General features: G+C 44.1%; 1 protein-coding gene across 1 annotated transcript in view; it reads left to right on the top strand.

The window, feature by feature from the left end:
- Positions 1-17,843, top strand: part of LOC124555466 (heat shock 70 kDa protein 14-like) — a 201,466-nt gene that overhangs the window by 155,041 nt on the left and 28,582 nt on the right. Inside the window, exon 6 of the mRNA XM_047129389.1 lies at positions 10,835-11,093. Coding sequence (XP_046985345.1) covers positions 10,835-11,093 — 259 coding nt within the window. The remainder of the gene's footprint in view (positions 1-10,834; positions 11,094-17,843) is intronic.

The raw sequence follows: 17,843 nt of genomic DNA, 5'->3' as shown, positions 1-17,843 counted from the left end.
ATGTGCATTGAAGTCACCACAGACCATTAACTGCTTGCTGCTGCCTGACAGATAGCACAGTAAGGAATCCAGATTCCTTATAAATAGTTTAAAATTTCCTTGTGGGTATCTATATAATTCACAGATACACTTCTCTGTATGCTGATCACTTCAAAAACTACTTGCCTTAATGTTTTTGAACTTGTGTTCTGTCTTAATATATGTAACAAATCTTCCTTTTCATATATTATTTCTGCATGAGTAAGCTGCTGGAGTTAATGTTTTATACATAATAATAACAACAAGGAGCATATTAAGAGTATTAGAAAATAGTCTTGCTGCATATAATGTTAATTTATAGCAGTGCACTTTAGTAGTATCTTTACACACCTTGTGATCACATGGTTTCTTTGTCAATGAAAGTCTCTCTATTGTATAACAGATTTGTTTTCGTGGCCACTCACACCATTAATCCTCACATAAATCCATATTTTATGATTTTAGTCTCATTTTCCATTTCTTAATAGCTGTACTTTATTTACATGTATCATCTTGAACATGCAAATCTGAAGTGTCCTCCAGTTTCCCCCGTTCGTGTTCTGTGAAAGCCTACACTCATCTACTTTGTCTTATTTGTTGCTGACAGCCACCTTTACCTGTGCACTCTAATATGCATAACAAGAAGTTAAAAGCAGAGGATTTGAATGTAATTTTTAAAATATTAAATGTAAATCACACCATTTCACATAGTTTTACACTTCCAATTATTATCTCTCTTATTCCGTCGTCATTCTATCATTTACAAAATTCAAACGAATAAAGAAATGTGTTGATGAACTGCTATGATAAAAATGTGTCTTTGCTTACAGTATGAACGTTACAACAGCTACTAGTGATAGTTAGCGCTCTAATCGACCTACCGTATGTGGCCGATCACTACACACACTCCCCCCTGCGGGTCCAGGGAATACAATAGGCCCGAGGTATTCCTGTCTGTCCTAAGAGGTGACAAAAATGAGTCTCATACGTTTCGGCCTCTATGGGGTGGTCCCCTGTAGGGTTTGACCTCCATTTTTCAAAATTTTCCCAAAGAGTGAGCGAATTGGGGAAGGGCGCCTTACATGGTTTATCCTGTCCATTGTCTATAGAGATCTTTAGCCCACTTCCTTGCCGTTGCATTGCAGTCCAGCTCATCCTCCATCTCTTGGGCAAGGAACCTTCCTGAATGTGTTTTCCACGAAGCACTGTGCAGTGTCGCTTTCTGCACCAACGATGACCCTGGACTTATTTTGCACCTCATATCCAGCATGGCAGCCAGTCGGTTGTGGTGGGGCCACCATGTACCCTGTTGGTTGTAGCCCCCTGACAAAACGGGGATGGCTCTGCTGATGCCTGCGCTGTTAACTCCCAACATATGCCAAGGATATGCCTGTCACTCTGGGCCATCAGGACTCCCGGCAATGGCCATCGTGCCAGGTGGCCTTTGCTGTGGCTGGGTGGCGCCCGTGGGGAGGGCCCCTGGTCAGAGTAGGTGGCATCGGGGCAGATGATGCGCAATGAAGTGTACCACATCATCACTTGGCGGTGATGAGCCACCAGCAGTCTCTAAGAGTTCCACGTCTCAGTACAATGCAAGAAATTCTGACCCTAAATCATTCCCCTCCCAGGCCACACCATGGGGGAACGCCAGGCTAAGGATGGCAGCGAACCTTATTCACCCCGGTACCTCGTACGTAAGAGAGCTGATGGGGACTCCTTTGTTTCGATGAAGTCACAGTTTTTTGTAGAGCATTTACAGGACAAGTTTAGGGAGGTGGAGGGCTTGTCCAAAATGCGTTCTGGGTCAGTCTTGATAAAAATAGCATCCTCTGCCCAGTCATGGGCTTTACTCACTTGTAAAAAGTTGGGGGATGTTTCTGTTACCATCACACCACATAAGAGCTTAAATATGGTGCAGGGTACTATATTCCACAGAGGCCTTCTTTTACTGTCTGAAGATGAGCTGTGCGCCAATTTAGAGCAGCGAGGTGTACATTTCGTCCGGCATGTCCTCCGGGGTCTGAGGGATAATCAGGTTGCCACCGGTGCCTTCATCTTGGTCTTCGAGGGTGATACATTGCCTAAGGAGGTCAAGGTGGTGGTCTCCCTCTGTGATGTAAAGCCCTATATCCCTGTCCCGATGCGGTGCTTTAAGTGCTGGAAGTTCGGCCATATGTCTTCCCGCTCTACTTCCAACGTCACATGTTGAGATTATGGATGTCCATCACATCCCAATACTCCATGTGCCCAGCCTCCCATCTGTGTCAACTGGGGTGAGCATCATTCACCTTGCTCACCAGACCGCAGGATTTTACAGAAAGAGAGGAAAATTATGGTATACGAGACCCTGGTCTGACTGACCTGGACTGAGGCTAAGAGAAAATATGAGCGCCTACATCCTGTGGCTATGACCACCTCACACGCTGCCGCTATGAGAACAGTTGTAGCTCCATCAGTTCCATGAATTCCACTCGACTCTTGGAGCCAGAAGGCTACGCCTGCCCCGTTGGTGGGGGGGGCAATTCCCTCCTGTTGCTCCCGCATCGCCTACCTCGGGAGCACTGCCCCACCAACCATCGGGGACACCAGCCCCACTTCTCAGCTGGAGAAGTGTAAGTCTTCTTCGACTCCTCTCGCCAGGAAGGGATCCCTTGGGTCACTCCCTTCCCAGCTTTCTGCTAGTGGGAAAGATGATGCTGCCAGTGGCCAAAGTGCCCAAAAGTAGCTGGTTGTAGGGTTTCACAATCATCCTGAGTCCCGGAGATTGAATTAGTGAAACCCTCTCAGCCAGAGAGACCCAAGGAGCAGAGAGAAAAGTCCAAAAAGAAGACCTCTATGACCAAGGAAATTGTGGTGGCACACACACCACCGCTACCTACAAGGTCTGCATCTGGGGATGAGGTGGAGATGCTCGCATCTGCTGAGGACCTACAGTACTGGCCATAAAAATTGCTACACCACGAAGATGACGTGCTACAGACTCGAAATTCAACTGACAGGAAGAAGGTGCTGTGATATGCAAATGATAAGCTTTTCAGAGCATTCACACAAGGTTGGCGCCGGTGGTGACACCTACAACGTGCTGACATGAGGAAAGTTTCCAACCAATTTCTCATACACAAACAGCAGTAGACCGGCGTTGCCTGGTGAAACGTTGTTGTGAAGCCTCGTGTAAGGAGGAGAAATGCCTACCATCACTTTTCCGACTTTGATAAAGGTCGGATTGTAGCCTATCGTGCTTGCAGTTTATCGTATTACTACATTGCTGCTCGCGTTGGTCGAGATCCAATGACTGTTAGCAGAATATGGAGCAGAATATGGAATCGGTGGGTTCAGGAGTGTAAAACGGAACGCCGTGCTGGATCCCAGTGGCCTCATATCACTAGCAATCGAGAAGACAGGCATCTTATCCGCATGGCAGTAACGGATCATGCAGCCATGTCTCGATCCCTGAGTCAACAGATGGGGACGTTTGCAAGACGACAACCATCTGCATGAACAGTTCGACGACGTTTGCAGCAGCATGGACTATCAGCTCGGAGACCATGACTGCAGTTACCCTTGACGCTGCATCACAGACTGGAGCGCCTGCGAATGTGTACTCAACGACAAACCTTGGTGCACGAATCGCAAAACATCATTTTATCGAATGAATTCAGGTTCTGTTTACAGCATCATGATGGTCGCATCCGTGTTTGGCGACATCACGCTGAAAGCACATTGGAAGCGTGTATTCGTCATCGCCATACTGGCGTATCACCCGGCGTGATGGTATGGGCTGCCATTGGTTACAAGTCTCGGTCACCCCTTGTTCGCATTGACGGCACTTTGAACAGTGGACGTTACATCTCAGATGTGTTACGACCCGTGGCTCTACCCTTCATTCGATCCCTGCAAAACCCTACATTTCAGCAGTATAATGCACAACCGCATGTTGCAGGTCCTGTACAGGCCTTTCTGGATACAGAAAATGTTCAACTGCTGCCCTGGCCAGCACATTCTCCAGATCTCTCATCAATTGAAAACGTCTGGTCAATGGTGGCCAAGCAACTGGCTCGTCACAATACACCAGTCACTACTCTTGATGAACTATGGTATTGTGTTGAAGCTGCATTGGCAGCTGTACCTGTACATGCCATCCAAGCTCTGTTTGACTTAATGCCCAGGCATATCAAGGCCGTTATAACGGCCAGAGGTGATTGTTCTGGGTACTGATTTCCCAGTCTCATGATGTCATCCTTCAGTGGAATCACGATGACTTTTTCCACCGCCTGGCTGAGCTACGGCAACTGTTAAGCTTGACACCTGCTATCTACATTGCACTTCAGGAAACCTGGTTCCCGGCAGTGCGGACCCCATCCCTCCATGGCTATAAGGGATATTACAGGAACCGTAGCAACTATAATAGTGTGTCAGCTGGAGTTTGCATTTATGTCCTAAACTCAGTCTGTAGTGTAACAATGCCCCTTGAAACCCCTCTTGAAGCAGTGGCCGTCAGCATAAGGGCGACACAGGAAATAACTGTCTGCAATGTATATCTTCCTCCAGATGGTGCAATACCCCTGAATGTATTAGCTGCACTGATTAATCAACTCCCTAAACCTTTCCTACTTTTTGGATATTTTAACACCCATAACCCCTTGTGGGGTGGCACCGTAGTTAGTGGCCAAGGCAGTGATGTCGAAGCTTTACTGTCTCAGTTCGACCTCTTCCTCGTAAATACTGGGGCCACCACACATTTTATTGTGGCTCATGGTAGTTACTCAGCCATTGATTTATCCATTTGCAGCCCAGGACGTCTCCCATATATCCACTGGAGAGCACATGACGACCTGTGCAGTTGTGACCACTTCCCCATCATCCTGTCACTGCCCTGGCATCAGGCCAACGGTCACTTATCGAGATGGGTTTTTAAACAAGGTGGACTGGGAAACTTTCACCTCTGCGGGCACCATTGACTCTCCCCCACAGGGTAACATGGGTGTGATGGTTGAGCAGGTGACTACAACAGTCGTTAATGCAGAGGAAAACGCAATCCCTCGCTCTTTTAGATGCCCCCTTGGTGGTTGACAGAAGTCACTGAGGCAATTAAGGAGCATCAGCGAGCTCTACAGCAGCATAAGTGGCACCCTTCCCTGGATCACCTCATAGCCTTTAAGCGGCTCCTTGTCGGCGTTCGCCAGATTATCAAATTACGGATGGAGGAGTGTTGGGAGAGATAAGTCTCATCCATTGGATGCCGTACGTCACTTTCCCAAGTCTGGACGAAGATCAGACGTCTTTTTTGTACCAGATCCCAACAGGTGTCCCTGGCATTAACATCAATGGTGTGTTGTCAACCGGCGCTAACGCGATTGCTGAGCACTATGCTTGAGGCTCTGCTTCGGCGATCTAACCCCCCCCCCCCCCCCCCCTCCTTTTGCACCCTTAAACGGTGGATGGAAAGGAAAGCCCTCTCGTTCGCTACACCCCACAGTGAACCCTATAACGCCCCATTTACATAGTGGGAGCTCCTCAGTGCCCTTGCACATTGCTCTGACACAGCTCCTGGGCCAGATCAGATCCATGGTCAGATGATTAAACATCTCTCATCTGACTACAAGTGACATCTCCTTGTCATCTTCAATCGGATCAGTTGCGTCTCGTCTTTCCATCCCAGTGGTGGGAGAGCACCATCATTCCGATGCTTAAACTCGGTAAAAACCCGCTTGAAGTGGATAGCTATCGGACCATCAGCCTCACCAATGTTCTTTGTAAGCTCCTGGAGTGTATGGTGTGTCTGTGGTTGTGTTGGCTCCTGGAGTCACGTGGTCTACTGACTCCATGCCAGGGCGGCTTCCGCCAGGGTTGCTCTAACACTGATAATCTTGTGTCCCAAGAGTCTGCCATCTGAACAGCCTTTTCCAGATGCCAACACCTAGGTGCCATCTTGTTTGATTTACAAAAAGCATATGACACCACCTGCCAACATCATATCCTTGCCACATTATACAAGTGTGGTCTCAGAGGCCCACTCCTGTTTTTTTTATCCAAAATTTCCTGTCACTTCATACTTTCCGTGTCTAGGTTGATGCCTCCCATAGTTCGCCCCATTTCCAGGAGAGAGGGGTCCTGCAGGGCTCCGTATTGAGTGTATCTCTATTTTTAGTGGCCATTAATGGTGTAGCAGCAGCTGTAGGGCCATCCGTCCCACTGTCTCTGTATGCAGACGATTTCTGAATTTCACACTGTTCCACCAGTATTGGTGTTGCTGAGTGGTGCCTACAGGGCGCCATCCACAAGGCGCAGTCATGGGCTCTAGCCCACGGTTTCCGGTTTTCGGCCGCAAAGTCGTGTATAATGCACTTCTGTTGGTGTTGTATTGTTCATCTGGAACCAGAACTTCACCTTAATGTCGATCCACTCACTGTAGTGGAGACATATCGATTTTTAGAACTGTTTTTTGACGCCCGATTGACTTGGCTTTCTCACCTCAGTCATCTTAAGCAGAAATGCTGGCAGCACCTCAATGCCCTTCGCTGCCTGAGCAACACCAATTGGGGTGCAGATCGCTGTACGCTACTGCAGCTCTACAGAGCCCTTGTTCAATCCCGCCTTGAGTATGGGAGTGTGGTTTATGGTTCGGCTGCACCCTCAGCATTGCGTTTGCTCGACCCAGTGCACCACTGTGGCGTTTGCCTAGTGACAGACGCTTTTAGGATGAGTCTGGTGAATAGTGTCCTGGTGGAGGCCGGAGTCCCTCCATTGCAGGTTAGGCGCGCACAGTTGCTCTCCAGTTACATTGCATACGTTTGTAGTTCTCTTGCGCATCTGAATTTCGGTCTCCTTTTCCTGCCCGTGGCGGTTCATCTCCTGCATCGGCGGCCCAGGTCAGGGCTTACACTTGCAGTTCGTGTTCAAACCTTTCTGTCTGAACTTCAGTTGTTGCCTTCACCACCTACACTCGAGGTTCATTCACGAACACCTCAGTCGTGTACATCTAGGCTGCAGCTTCGATTCTCGTCACGTACCGGGGCCACGAAGTGGTTTACACCGATGACTCGATGGCTAATGGTCATGTTGGCTTTGCCTATGGTCACGGAGGACATATAGAGCAGCATTCCTTGCGTGATGGCTGCAGTGTTTTCACTGCAGAGCTGTCGGCCATATCTCGTGCTCTTGAGCACATCCACTCATGCCCAAGTGAGTCATTTATCCTGTGTACTGATTCCTTGAGCAGCCTACAAGCTACTGACCAGTGCTACCCTCATCATCCTTTGGTAGCGACCATCCAGGAGTCCGTCTATGCCCTGGAATGGTCCAGTCATTCAGTGGTGTTTGTCCAGACCCCAGGTAAAGTAGGAATCCCAGGCAATGAATTTGCCGACAGGTTGGCTAAACGGGCTATGCAGAAACCGCTTATGGAGATCGGCTTCTCTGAAACTGATCTGAGCTCAGTATTACGCCGCAAGGTTTTGTGGCTTTGGGAGACAGAATGGCATAACCTCAGTACGCACAGCAAGCTGCGTGCCCTTGAGGAAACTACGAATGTGTGGAAGACCTCTGTGCGTGCCTCTGCGTGCCCATAAGGAAACTACGAATGTGTGGAAGACCTCTGTGCGTGCCTCTGCGTGCCCATAAGGAAACTACGAATGTGTGGAAGACCTCTGTGCGTGCCTCTCACAGGGACTCTGTGTTTCTCTGTCGGCTCCGCATTGGCCATACGTGGCTGTCTCATGGTTACCTCCTCCTTCGTGATGACCCACCTCAGTGTCACTGTGGCTCACGAATGACAGTCGTCCATCTCTTGCCGGACTGCTCACTTTCCGCCGCTCTGCAGCGGACTTTTAACCTTCCCAGCACCCTACCTTCAGTGTTGGGCAATAATGCCTCAACAGCAGCTTTAGTTTTACATTTTATTCTTGAGGGTGTGTTTTATCATTTTCTCCAAGTTTTAGCAGATGTCCTTCATCCCTGTGTGTCCTCCACCCTCGTGCCTTCAGGGTGGGGGTTTTAATGTGTTGCAGAGTGGCTGGCTTTTCCTTTTTATCCTCATTGTCAGCCAGCCATGGTAACGTGCTTTTTTGATTTAAGATCTTCTACCTGTTTTGTGCGTCTTTGTGGTTTTCTTGTCCCCTTTTGTCCATTTAAGTGTGTTGACCTTCAGTCGTTGTCATTTTTCCTTTCATTCTGTTTGGTCTTGTCTCATTGTCTTACTCTCACCCTTGTGGCATTGTTTCCTTTGGAACAGTGGACCGATGACCTCATAGTTTGGTCCCTTCCTCACTCTTTTAAACCAATCAACTAGGCCATTCTTTGTGCAGTCTGTTGATTACTGGCTTGCCCAGCATTATTTGTGCCAGGTTTACTTAATTGGTACACTACATGGCTATGACAATTGAAACATGATGTCCTCCCTCTCTCTAAAAAAAAAAAAGAAGGAGAAGAAAAGACCTTATAGATGTGTGCTGATAGGATGGATGACCACTGAGGCGAAATGGTCGTTAGTGGTAACCTCAGGTGAACCTGCCACACCGTAGTTTTATAACACCTACATAGGCAGTCAGTGCCCTCTATCTGGGTGGAATGTACAGAACCCAAGCTGTTTGTGGGAATGCATGTGGATCCGAACTAAGACGAAAGAAATATCTCCATGTTACGGGTGGGTCATTAGCAGTCACCAAAACCCTCTGGAACTGCACCAGGAAATTGAACTTTGATCATTGTTGAAAGGCACAATCTTGTCAGAATGTCTTTGTTGTGGAGTAGAAAAACACGATACCCTCAGCTACCATAAGGCCTTGTAAGTTGCAGGGACGTCATGGACATTGACACTGCTGAACTGAAAAAGTAGTGGGGAATCGGAAGCATAACAGAAGAGAGGAATTTGATGATGTAAGTGAATGGTGAACTGTAGAGAACTGTTGCCTTCACCGTAACATTCAGTTGGCTATCCTAGAACTCATCAAGGTTTTATTTATTATACTAAAAGTAAAACTTTAGGTACCCAATCTAATGTGGTGCTACAAATGCCAATGGTGTGGTAACACCACAGGAAAGACACCTTCAAAGCCACGACATTATGTTCAGTGCCAGACTTCTGTCTAAATTGCTCAGATAGTCAGCTGCTAGGAGCAGGCATTGCGTGGTATTTTTAGAAGAAACGAAAATTTAAAAAATTATGTTGGTCATTAAAATTTCCTGTACTGAGAAAGAAATAACATAATACCTTGCAACCTCCTCTGTTCTGCATCTACATACATACTCTGCAGGCCACCTAATGGTGCCTGACAGAGGGTAACTTGTACGAATGTTAGTCATTTTCTTTCCTGTTCCACTTGCAAACAGAGTGAGGGGAAAATGACTGTTCATATGCTACCATACGAGTCCTAATTTCTTTTAAATTGTCTGTGCAGTCCATATGTGATGCTATGTTGGTGGCAGTAGAATTGTTCTGCAGTTGGCTGCAGATGCTGATTCTCTAAGTTCTCTCAGTAGTGTTTCGGGAAAAGAATGCCAGCTTTCCTCCGGGGATTACCATGTGGGTTCACGAAGTATCTCTGCAATACTTTCATGTTGATTGAACCTACTGGTAACAAATCTACCGACACGCTTTTGAATTTCTTTGATGTCTTCCTTTAATCCATCCAGATGTGGATCCCAAACACTCTAGCAGTACTCAATAATGGGTCTCACAAGTGTTCTATACACTATTGCCTGCCCCCCCTCCCGTTTCCAGGGAAGAGAATGTTTTTATCACTTATATGAATGATATTCCATAACAGAATATTTGTTTGTAACCTATATAAAATCAGGTCACAGATATCAGGATATTTAGACTCAAAACTAAAGAAAATCCACTTCCGAACAACACTGTCTTCCATGCTCATGTGCAGTCAGGTGTCTGCTTATATGAACATGGTCTCCTATATAACGGACTTGTAAGAACTTTACAGTTAGTTGACTAGTTTTTGAAGCGATTGTCTTTGAAGCTGGGCGTTTTGCATTGAAGTGCAATTTTGACGTTATTTTTGAATAGACTCGTCATTGATTTTGAAGGATATTATTGCGTTTTACTTAATAACGTGTACACATTTTATGGAAGCTTTAATGCTGCTTGGAAGTCCATGTTCGAAAGAAATGGACTTGGCTGTCTTTTAATCTAGGTACCTTAAATATCCTGTTAAATCATTGGGTCTTATCAATTGGTATGAGCCTCTTATGGTGGCTGTGAACCAGCACGCAATTAAGTTTTGCCATTTCATTCCCCCCCCTCCCCTCCCCCCCCCCCCCCCCCCCCCCCCCCTTTTGTCATCTCTGCCTTTTGTGGTGCTACAATAAATGCAGAACACCATGTATTAAGAGATACAGTCTAAGTGTGTGTATTTTTAAACAGTGGAGACATTGGGCCATAGTGTGTAGATGGAGGGGGGGGCGGGGAGGAGAGAGAGAGAGAGAGAGAGAGAGAGAGAGAGAGAGAGAGAGAGAGAGAGAGAGAGAGAGAGAGAGATTGTCTACATCTGACGAAGGACTTAGTATTTTAGCTTACAGTGTCAAACAGTCTTCTTTCAGTGTGCCTGTTTGCCACCAAGCACCTCCCATATGTGGTGAGTAGTAATCTATCTTTTTGATATGTAATTATCAGTTCCCTTAATTCTACTATAGAGTTTCTTATGGGAACACATCAAAAACTGAGCAGTTGTTGTGGTGAAAAACTACTATAACAACCTTAACTGTTTGCTTTCCAATTTTTTAATAAAAGAAGGAAGACTGACTAGTGATACCATTATTCAATATGTGTGGGCCATTTAAACATAATACTTTCTTCTTATTGCAGGAAATGGAAGTTGGATCCAAATGATAGTCGGCGTGCTATGGCTAAATTGTACAATGCTGCAGAGCAGTGCAAACACATTTTGTCCACAATGAGTACAGCTCATTGTTTTATTGAGTCTTTGTGTGAAGGAACAGACTTTAGCTACAATGTTACAAGAGCACGATTTGAAAATTTGATTAGTGCAGCTGTGAAAATGTGCACTGCCCCCATAGAAGAGGCATTGACCCAAGCAGGTATCGATTGCAGAGACATAAACAAGGTGAGTTATCTGGTAGAGTTACTACCATTTTACAACATTACCCTTTCTCCATCCCTTCCCCAGTCCCTCATACCCTTCCATGCCCCCAACCCTCCCATTTACCATTCCCTTTTGCACTGTGTAACAGTTCTGAGTCAGGTGTTTCTTCTTGTGATAATTCTCATGTTCTATTTCTTATTTTTTATTTTATTTTATTATACTGTATTGCTCTTCTGTGTCAGTGATTCAAGGCTATGACCATAGCATCATACTTTCAGGTGAATTTTCAAGCTCTATGTCTACATATGTACTCGGCAAGCCATCTTATGGTGCATGACAGAAGGTACCTTGTACCAACACTAATCATTTCCTGTCCTGTCCACTTGCAAATAGAGCAAGGGAAAAAGCAACTGTCTACGTGCCTCCATATGAACTGCAATATCTCTTATCTTATTGTCATGGTCCTTAAGCAAAATGTACTACATTGATGGCAGTAGAATCATTCTTCAGTCAGCAGCAAATGCTGATTCTCTGACTTTTCTCAATAGTATTTCACGAAAAGAATGTGGTCTTCCCTCCAGGGATTTCCATTTCAGTTCACGAAGCACCTTAGTAATAATCATTTGTTGATCGAACCTACTGGTAACAAACCAAGCAACCTGCCTGTGAATTGCTTCGATGCTTCCTTTTATGCGACCTGGTGGGGATCCCAAACACTCGAGCGTACTCAAGAATGGGTTGTACTAGTATTCTATACTTGGTCTCCTTTATGGATGAACCACACATTCCACACGATATTAGGCAAGTGTACTAGTTTCTTTGGCTCTTCATTGTATGTCACAGATGCAAGGTGGTGGTGGTGGTGGTGGTGATTTTACATTATTCTCCAGTTCTTTTCACTTACCTATGTTTCCTGTTAGGAAACACTGTGTGTGTGTGTGTGTGTGTGTGTGTGTAAATTCTCAAAATATGTGAATGCATAATGTTTACCTAAAAGAACAGACACCACGGTGCAGAATCTGCAGCTATGAAAAATTATATGTAAATTGAAGGGGGATAACTGCTATCAGCTGCCGCAGGACGTTAAGTGGAATTGGTGGCGATGAGCGAAAATGTGTACTGGACCGAGACTCAAATCTGGGCTCTCCTGCATACTAGACAGGTGCAGTAACCACTGAACCATCCGGGACACAGTGTGAAATTTAAACTTCTGTGATTTCTCCAAATAAATGTAGGTAAATGCCAGAACGGTTCCCTTGAAAAGGATGTGGGCGATTTCGTTCCCGATACCTGCATACACTGAGCTCGTACTCTCACTTCCTTGTCATTGGTGGGCTATAAGACCCTAAAACAATAAAACCCACAAAAACTAAATTTGACCCACTGGGTTGGATTTTTTTTTTTTAAATACCCATGTTTATCTCAACTCTCATGTATGGCCATATTAGAGTAAATCTGAGCAGTGCATTGCCACAGCTATGAAAGCATGCGAGCTCGGGATGTTGTCACTGTAATAATTCAACAAGGCCAGTGCAGTGTTTTGATGTAGGTTAGCTTGTTGAAACAGTGAACTCAGCAGTACTGCATATACTAATGCAGCAAAGGGCAAGGCAGTTGTCCAAACTGACAGTGGCAGTGGATTTTTTGGATACGTGACTGATAGTGCTGCATATGCATGAATGAATGGTGCACTGCTATTGACAATAAGTACAAGTAATTTTTGTAATGGATTTATTCTTAGTCTTGCAGCCGAATTGGGGCGACAGGGTTTTGCCAAATGAGGATACCACGTGGACCTGCCAATAAAAAGTCACTGGTTTGAGGCCACAGATGGACAACAGCTCTATACACTAAGTCCCTCCCCACAATTAGTCCCAATTTGCAGTGGACTACACCAGGCCATCTCCAGTAGCATGGCTGACCACTGCTCAGAGTGCAGCAGGTATCCACACTAGGCATCTTCACATGGTAGGCATCCCCTACCGTGACTCAGCTGGGTGTCAGCCGGGGCCACACAGCATCCTCAAGAACATGCTGCAAACGCTCGGGGCAAAAGCCGCATCAGTATTGTGTGGAATGTGAGCAGCCAGCACAGTGGAATTCAGTGGCCAGCTGGCCACTGATAGTCTATCGAGCAGCTGAGATGCCTCAATGTAAGAACTTGTTAGATTTGCAGCTGCCTTTCCCTGGAACCTCTCGGGCTCCCACCTCGCCTCCGTCGCCTGTTTGCACCGTGCTGGCTCGTAGCCACTCCACCCTGCACCAGGGAACACTGTAGTTAGCACACTGGATTCATATTCAGAAGGACCAGAATTCAAATCGACATCGAGCCATTCACATTTAGGGTTGTCATAGTCCCTCCCTCTCCCCCTCTGAAATAGATATAGCATTTGCTGGGATTGTTCGTTACAGAAAAGCTTGTCCTATTTCCTTCCTCATTTTGATCATATCTGTGCTTGTGTTCTCTCTCTCTCTAATTACAATGAACGGTACATTGCAATCTATTATCTTCCTTTTCCTTTCTTTGTGGTTTTTGAGAAGGACAATGAGTGCTATTGCATCAGTTGTCACTTTGATTCCATACTAAACTGCAAGCACAAGGTTTCATTTCATATCAGTGTGATTCAAAGGAAGAATTACACAGTAATTAAATTTCCAGAGATTTCCATGAATTTTGCCTTTAAGCAGGCAAAATATCTGCTTGCCATCTTCTTCCAGCGCAATGATGTGGAGCACATTTGGTAATGCACAATTCATCAGTTGTCATTTATAGAGTCTACTTTTCACAAATTTTTAATCCTGAAAGTGGTTCTTCATGTCAGAAGGTGACACTGGCATTGACAGTCAGTCTGTCACTTCCTTGCCATTCCTAAAGCAGTTGACCTGATCTTAAACATATTTTATGTTGGCATCTTCTATACTGTTGATGTTTTCCCCAATCTGTAAGACATGGTGTATACGACCCGGGACAACCGGGAGATCTGGGAAAAACCCGGAAATTTGTTCATCCGGGAGAAAACCAGGAAAAACCAGGGAATTTTTTAGAATTCTGGAAATTTTTCGTTGTTTTAGTTTCCAGTTAAATTTGTGTAACTTTGACTGTTAAGAACCAATACTCTAACAAAGGATATTACTGTATCCCACTACTCCAGAATAATACTGCAGCATTAAAACATGAACGAGAGAAAAAAATGAAAATAAAACTTAAATTGCAAAGGAAATGCGCCATATAAATTAACACAGTGCACGTACAAGCGTCTGTCAACAGCATAATGTGTTAAAGGCTGTAGGAAGACTATGCAATGCTTCATAACAACGAATTGCCTGCGATGAGTGTGACGTCACAACTGTTTAAATTAGATTCATTTAAGTAGTTATGAGCGGGCTCGTGCACACGCGTATGAGTAATACCTTCTCCCGCTTCTGGCTACAGAAATGTGGCTGTTGGCTGTGCAAGCAGCAGTAGCAGCAACCAGCCACATGGGGTACCTGGAAAAAATTTACTGGCGCGCCCAAGCTGCCACATTCACGCGTGCGCAGCAGTCCTGGATCTGGTGGAGGGGGGGGGGGGGGGGGGGCGGCGGCAAACAGTTGTATCTGAACTGGGCAACAGTTGCGGGGGGAGAGGGCAGATTCATATTCTTGAGGGGGTAAAAACCTTTTACAAAGCACCTAGCATCCAGCGCACGTCGGTCTGTCGATTGTTCATATGATTTTGAAATGCACCTCTGCTGGTTTTTGGACATTTTTGAACACATTCTAAGTTGATTTTTGAATGCGTGCATAGTGTACATGATATCTCTGCCAGGGGAATCCTCATCACATCTAGACATGAACTTTCCTCCAGACAAAACGGGACGGGGCTATACGAGCTGAGCGGAATAAAGCCGAACCGGTGAATGCCAACTGCTGCTTGTTTATGTGGTTGATTTGGTTTGCAAATGTTCAGCGTTGTTATAATTACTAGCGAAATCCATAGATTCAGATTACCAGAGTTGAAATAAATGACTAACAGGAATAACAGGTAAGAAAGTTTATGTATTACCTTCTCGGTGTATCCAAGAAAGTGAATTTTGACGGAAAACTTTTGGCCACATCACTACATTAGACAGGGCCAGTTGTAGTCACGAGCTAGCAGCTGCTTAAGTTCCATTCTGGGAGTAGTGCGGAAAATGCATTGTACGAACACATACTAACACCTAACCGGAGAATAATCGCTGGATAACTAAACCAGTGATTGTGGCAGGGTTAGTAAAGTTAAACGGAGAATGAGTTTTGACAGTAGTAGGAATAGTTACAGAGTTAGTGATGACAAGATTGTTTGTTAGTACGAGGAAGGAGAAGAAATGGGGACATCACACAAATTATGGAAGAATATGACGATTCCAAATTCATAAAAAAATTTTATTCTCGTGCATGAAACTGGAGCATATGAATGAAATTTGAAACTAGTTCCTAACATAAAGCTTTTTGATTGTAGTAGGAAAATAGATATTTTGTGCTGCTACTTCGTGAATTATATTGCTGTAATATAAAAATGATCATTATGGCCAAAACAGTCTTCCTTATTTGGTGTGTGTTACAATTGCTGCAGTATTGGAATGGCCTATTTCATTTTATCCAGGAAACAGTGACAAAACAGATGTAGTTAGATTGAGAAACCACACCATTCTTGGATACTATTTGTATTAACAGCTTTTTCAGTATTAGACGACATTTCGATTTATCATGTAGCAAAATGTTTGACAAACTTTGATGAGGTAATAGCTCTTTCGCAGAAAGGAAAGCACACCATGTAAAGCTGTAGCAAGATTAGAGAGAAAAATCACTAGGACCTCAGGATTGAAGAAATGTGTACTGTCTTGCATGTCTCTTGTCTTTACTGGTTTTAGGTATCCTATATTTAATTTTATGTCACACAGAAGAGCAAGTTATTAGCTAATAGGTAATAAAGAGTCCTGATTTTGTGAATAGTTCTTGTTCTCCTGGTTACAAATAATCCCATCCAGTATTAATTGCATGTTTTTTAAAAATAAGAGGGGCAGAATGTCAAACCGGCTGACTGGGAGAAGGAGAGACACTACAGGAATTTTAATTTCCACAGTCCTGAAATAGTTTGATGGGATCCGTTACAAAATATACACCTTTGAGTTACACAGAGCGGAATACAGTGATGTGTGGTATAAGAATGTTGTTTGAAGAGGCGTGGCACTGCACTTCGGCACACTTAAGACCAAATAACATCTCTTACATTTCCTCTCAGATATATGTTTTATGTATCAGACTCTTCAGAAAGATGTGTGCTACAAAATGAACTTCTTTGAAATTTTTTTTTTTTTTTTTTTTTTTTAAATGTGTACAGAGCAGTCTGAGCTATAGTGGAGGGTCTCTACGTGACACGTGTTTACGTTTAGTGATTTTTGTGTTTCCTCTTCGTTTACTGCTCTCACGTCAAATGAAAACAAGACAGATTTCTGTGGTTGGGAGCTATCACGTGAATTAAAATACATTCACATAATTATGGTAGGCTAAAATGTGTTACTAGTTTCAGAATTTATTTTATTTCCACCTTTCTGACAGTCAAGCATTAATCACCTTGCAGAACAGTGTAGTTATTTTTGTCGGTTTTCTAAAGAAATTTGGCTTTTATTAAGCTTTCCTGCTGAGGCAGTAAATTTGACACGCAGTGTTTAATTCCACTCCATTGGCTAGTTTCAACTGTTCACTGCATTTCAAGTGCACGATTCCATCTTCTAGCACGTACGGAATTATGCCATAATAAAGATCCAAACATGAGATAATACAGTACTGGTACTCCAAGAAAATTTACATCCTGAAAACCACACTGAAAAGCTTAATATGAGGTTGAGGCCTACATCATTGGGAATCTGGACATGCGAATGTGCGCTTTAAGTCAAACTATGCTTTTTAGTATGGTTCACGAACTTCCGATGCTCTTGGTGTGTCCTCTGATGTCTTGTTTCTCTTATGACATAATGTAAGAAAGATCTTTTAATGTTTTACATGTACGAACATACGGGCTTCCTATGTCACCGTAGCTGTGCAAGCGTGGTGACGCCTCTTATCTGGTGCTCTCTGGCAACTGCTGAAATGAATCTATTTTTAACAGGTCGCAGGAAAATATTGAGAATTGCGGTTTGAAAAGCGATATTTTCAAAGTAAATTTCCTTTTATGGAAAAGGAACTATGTGCAAGAATGTACAATGAATTTCTTAAATCGCAGAGTGTTTGCTCTCATTTAAAAATCAACTCTTTGATGACGAGCCATTTAGAAGAATTTTGAGCCCAGAAGATCAGAGATTTATGTCGGTATTAAAAATTTTACTGGCGTATTTGTGTGATGTATCTTAAAGTGGAACATGCACTAAACAGATCAACATTATATGTGAAAGCTTAGCTTCTCCTGTAGCTTATTAATATTCGAGACAAATATTCTATGTGAAAGCTTTGCTTTTCGTGTAGCAACACTATGGATATTAACTTAAGCCATCAACTTTTCCTTTGGTGGAATTCGAATTTATACTTTCTTAATACAAAAATATGCAGCATACATGTTGCTGCCCATCAAAGATCTTCCCAGATCGTGTTTTTTTGCCCCTGAGTTTCATTTTGTAAAGTGCTGAGAAATTCTATGCTGCTGTATAAAACCATATCCGTTCAAAGGATTGACAAGTTTTACAGTTCTGACGGAAAGTATAATGTCACTTAACAGGGAAAAAGTGTTTTTTCACACGGGAGAAAATGTATTTT

The sequence above is a fragment of the Schistocerca americana genome, chromosome X (genome assembly GCF_021461395.2).
Source record: "Schistocerca americana isolate TAMUIC-IGC-003095 chromosome X, iqSchAmer2.1, whole genome shotgun sequence".
Lineage (NCBI taxonomy): Eukaryota > Metazoa > Arthropoda > Insecta > Orthoptera > Acrididae > Schistocerca > Schistocerca americana.
This window is presented reverse-complemented; position numbering and strand designations above follow the sequence as displayed.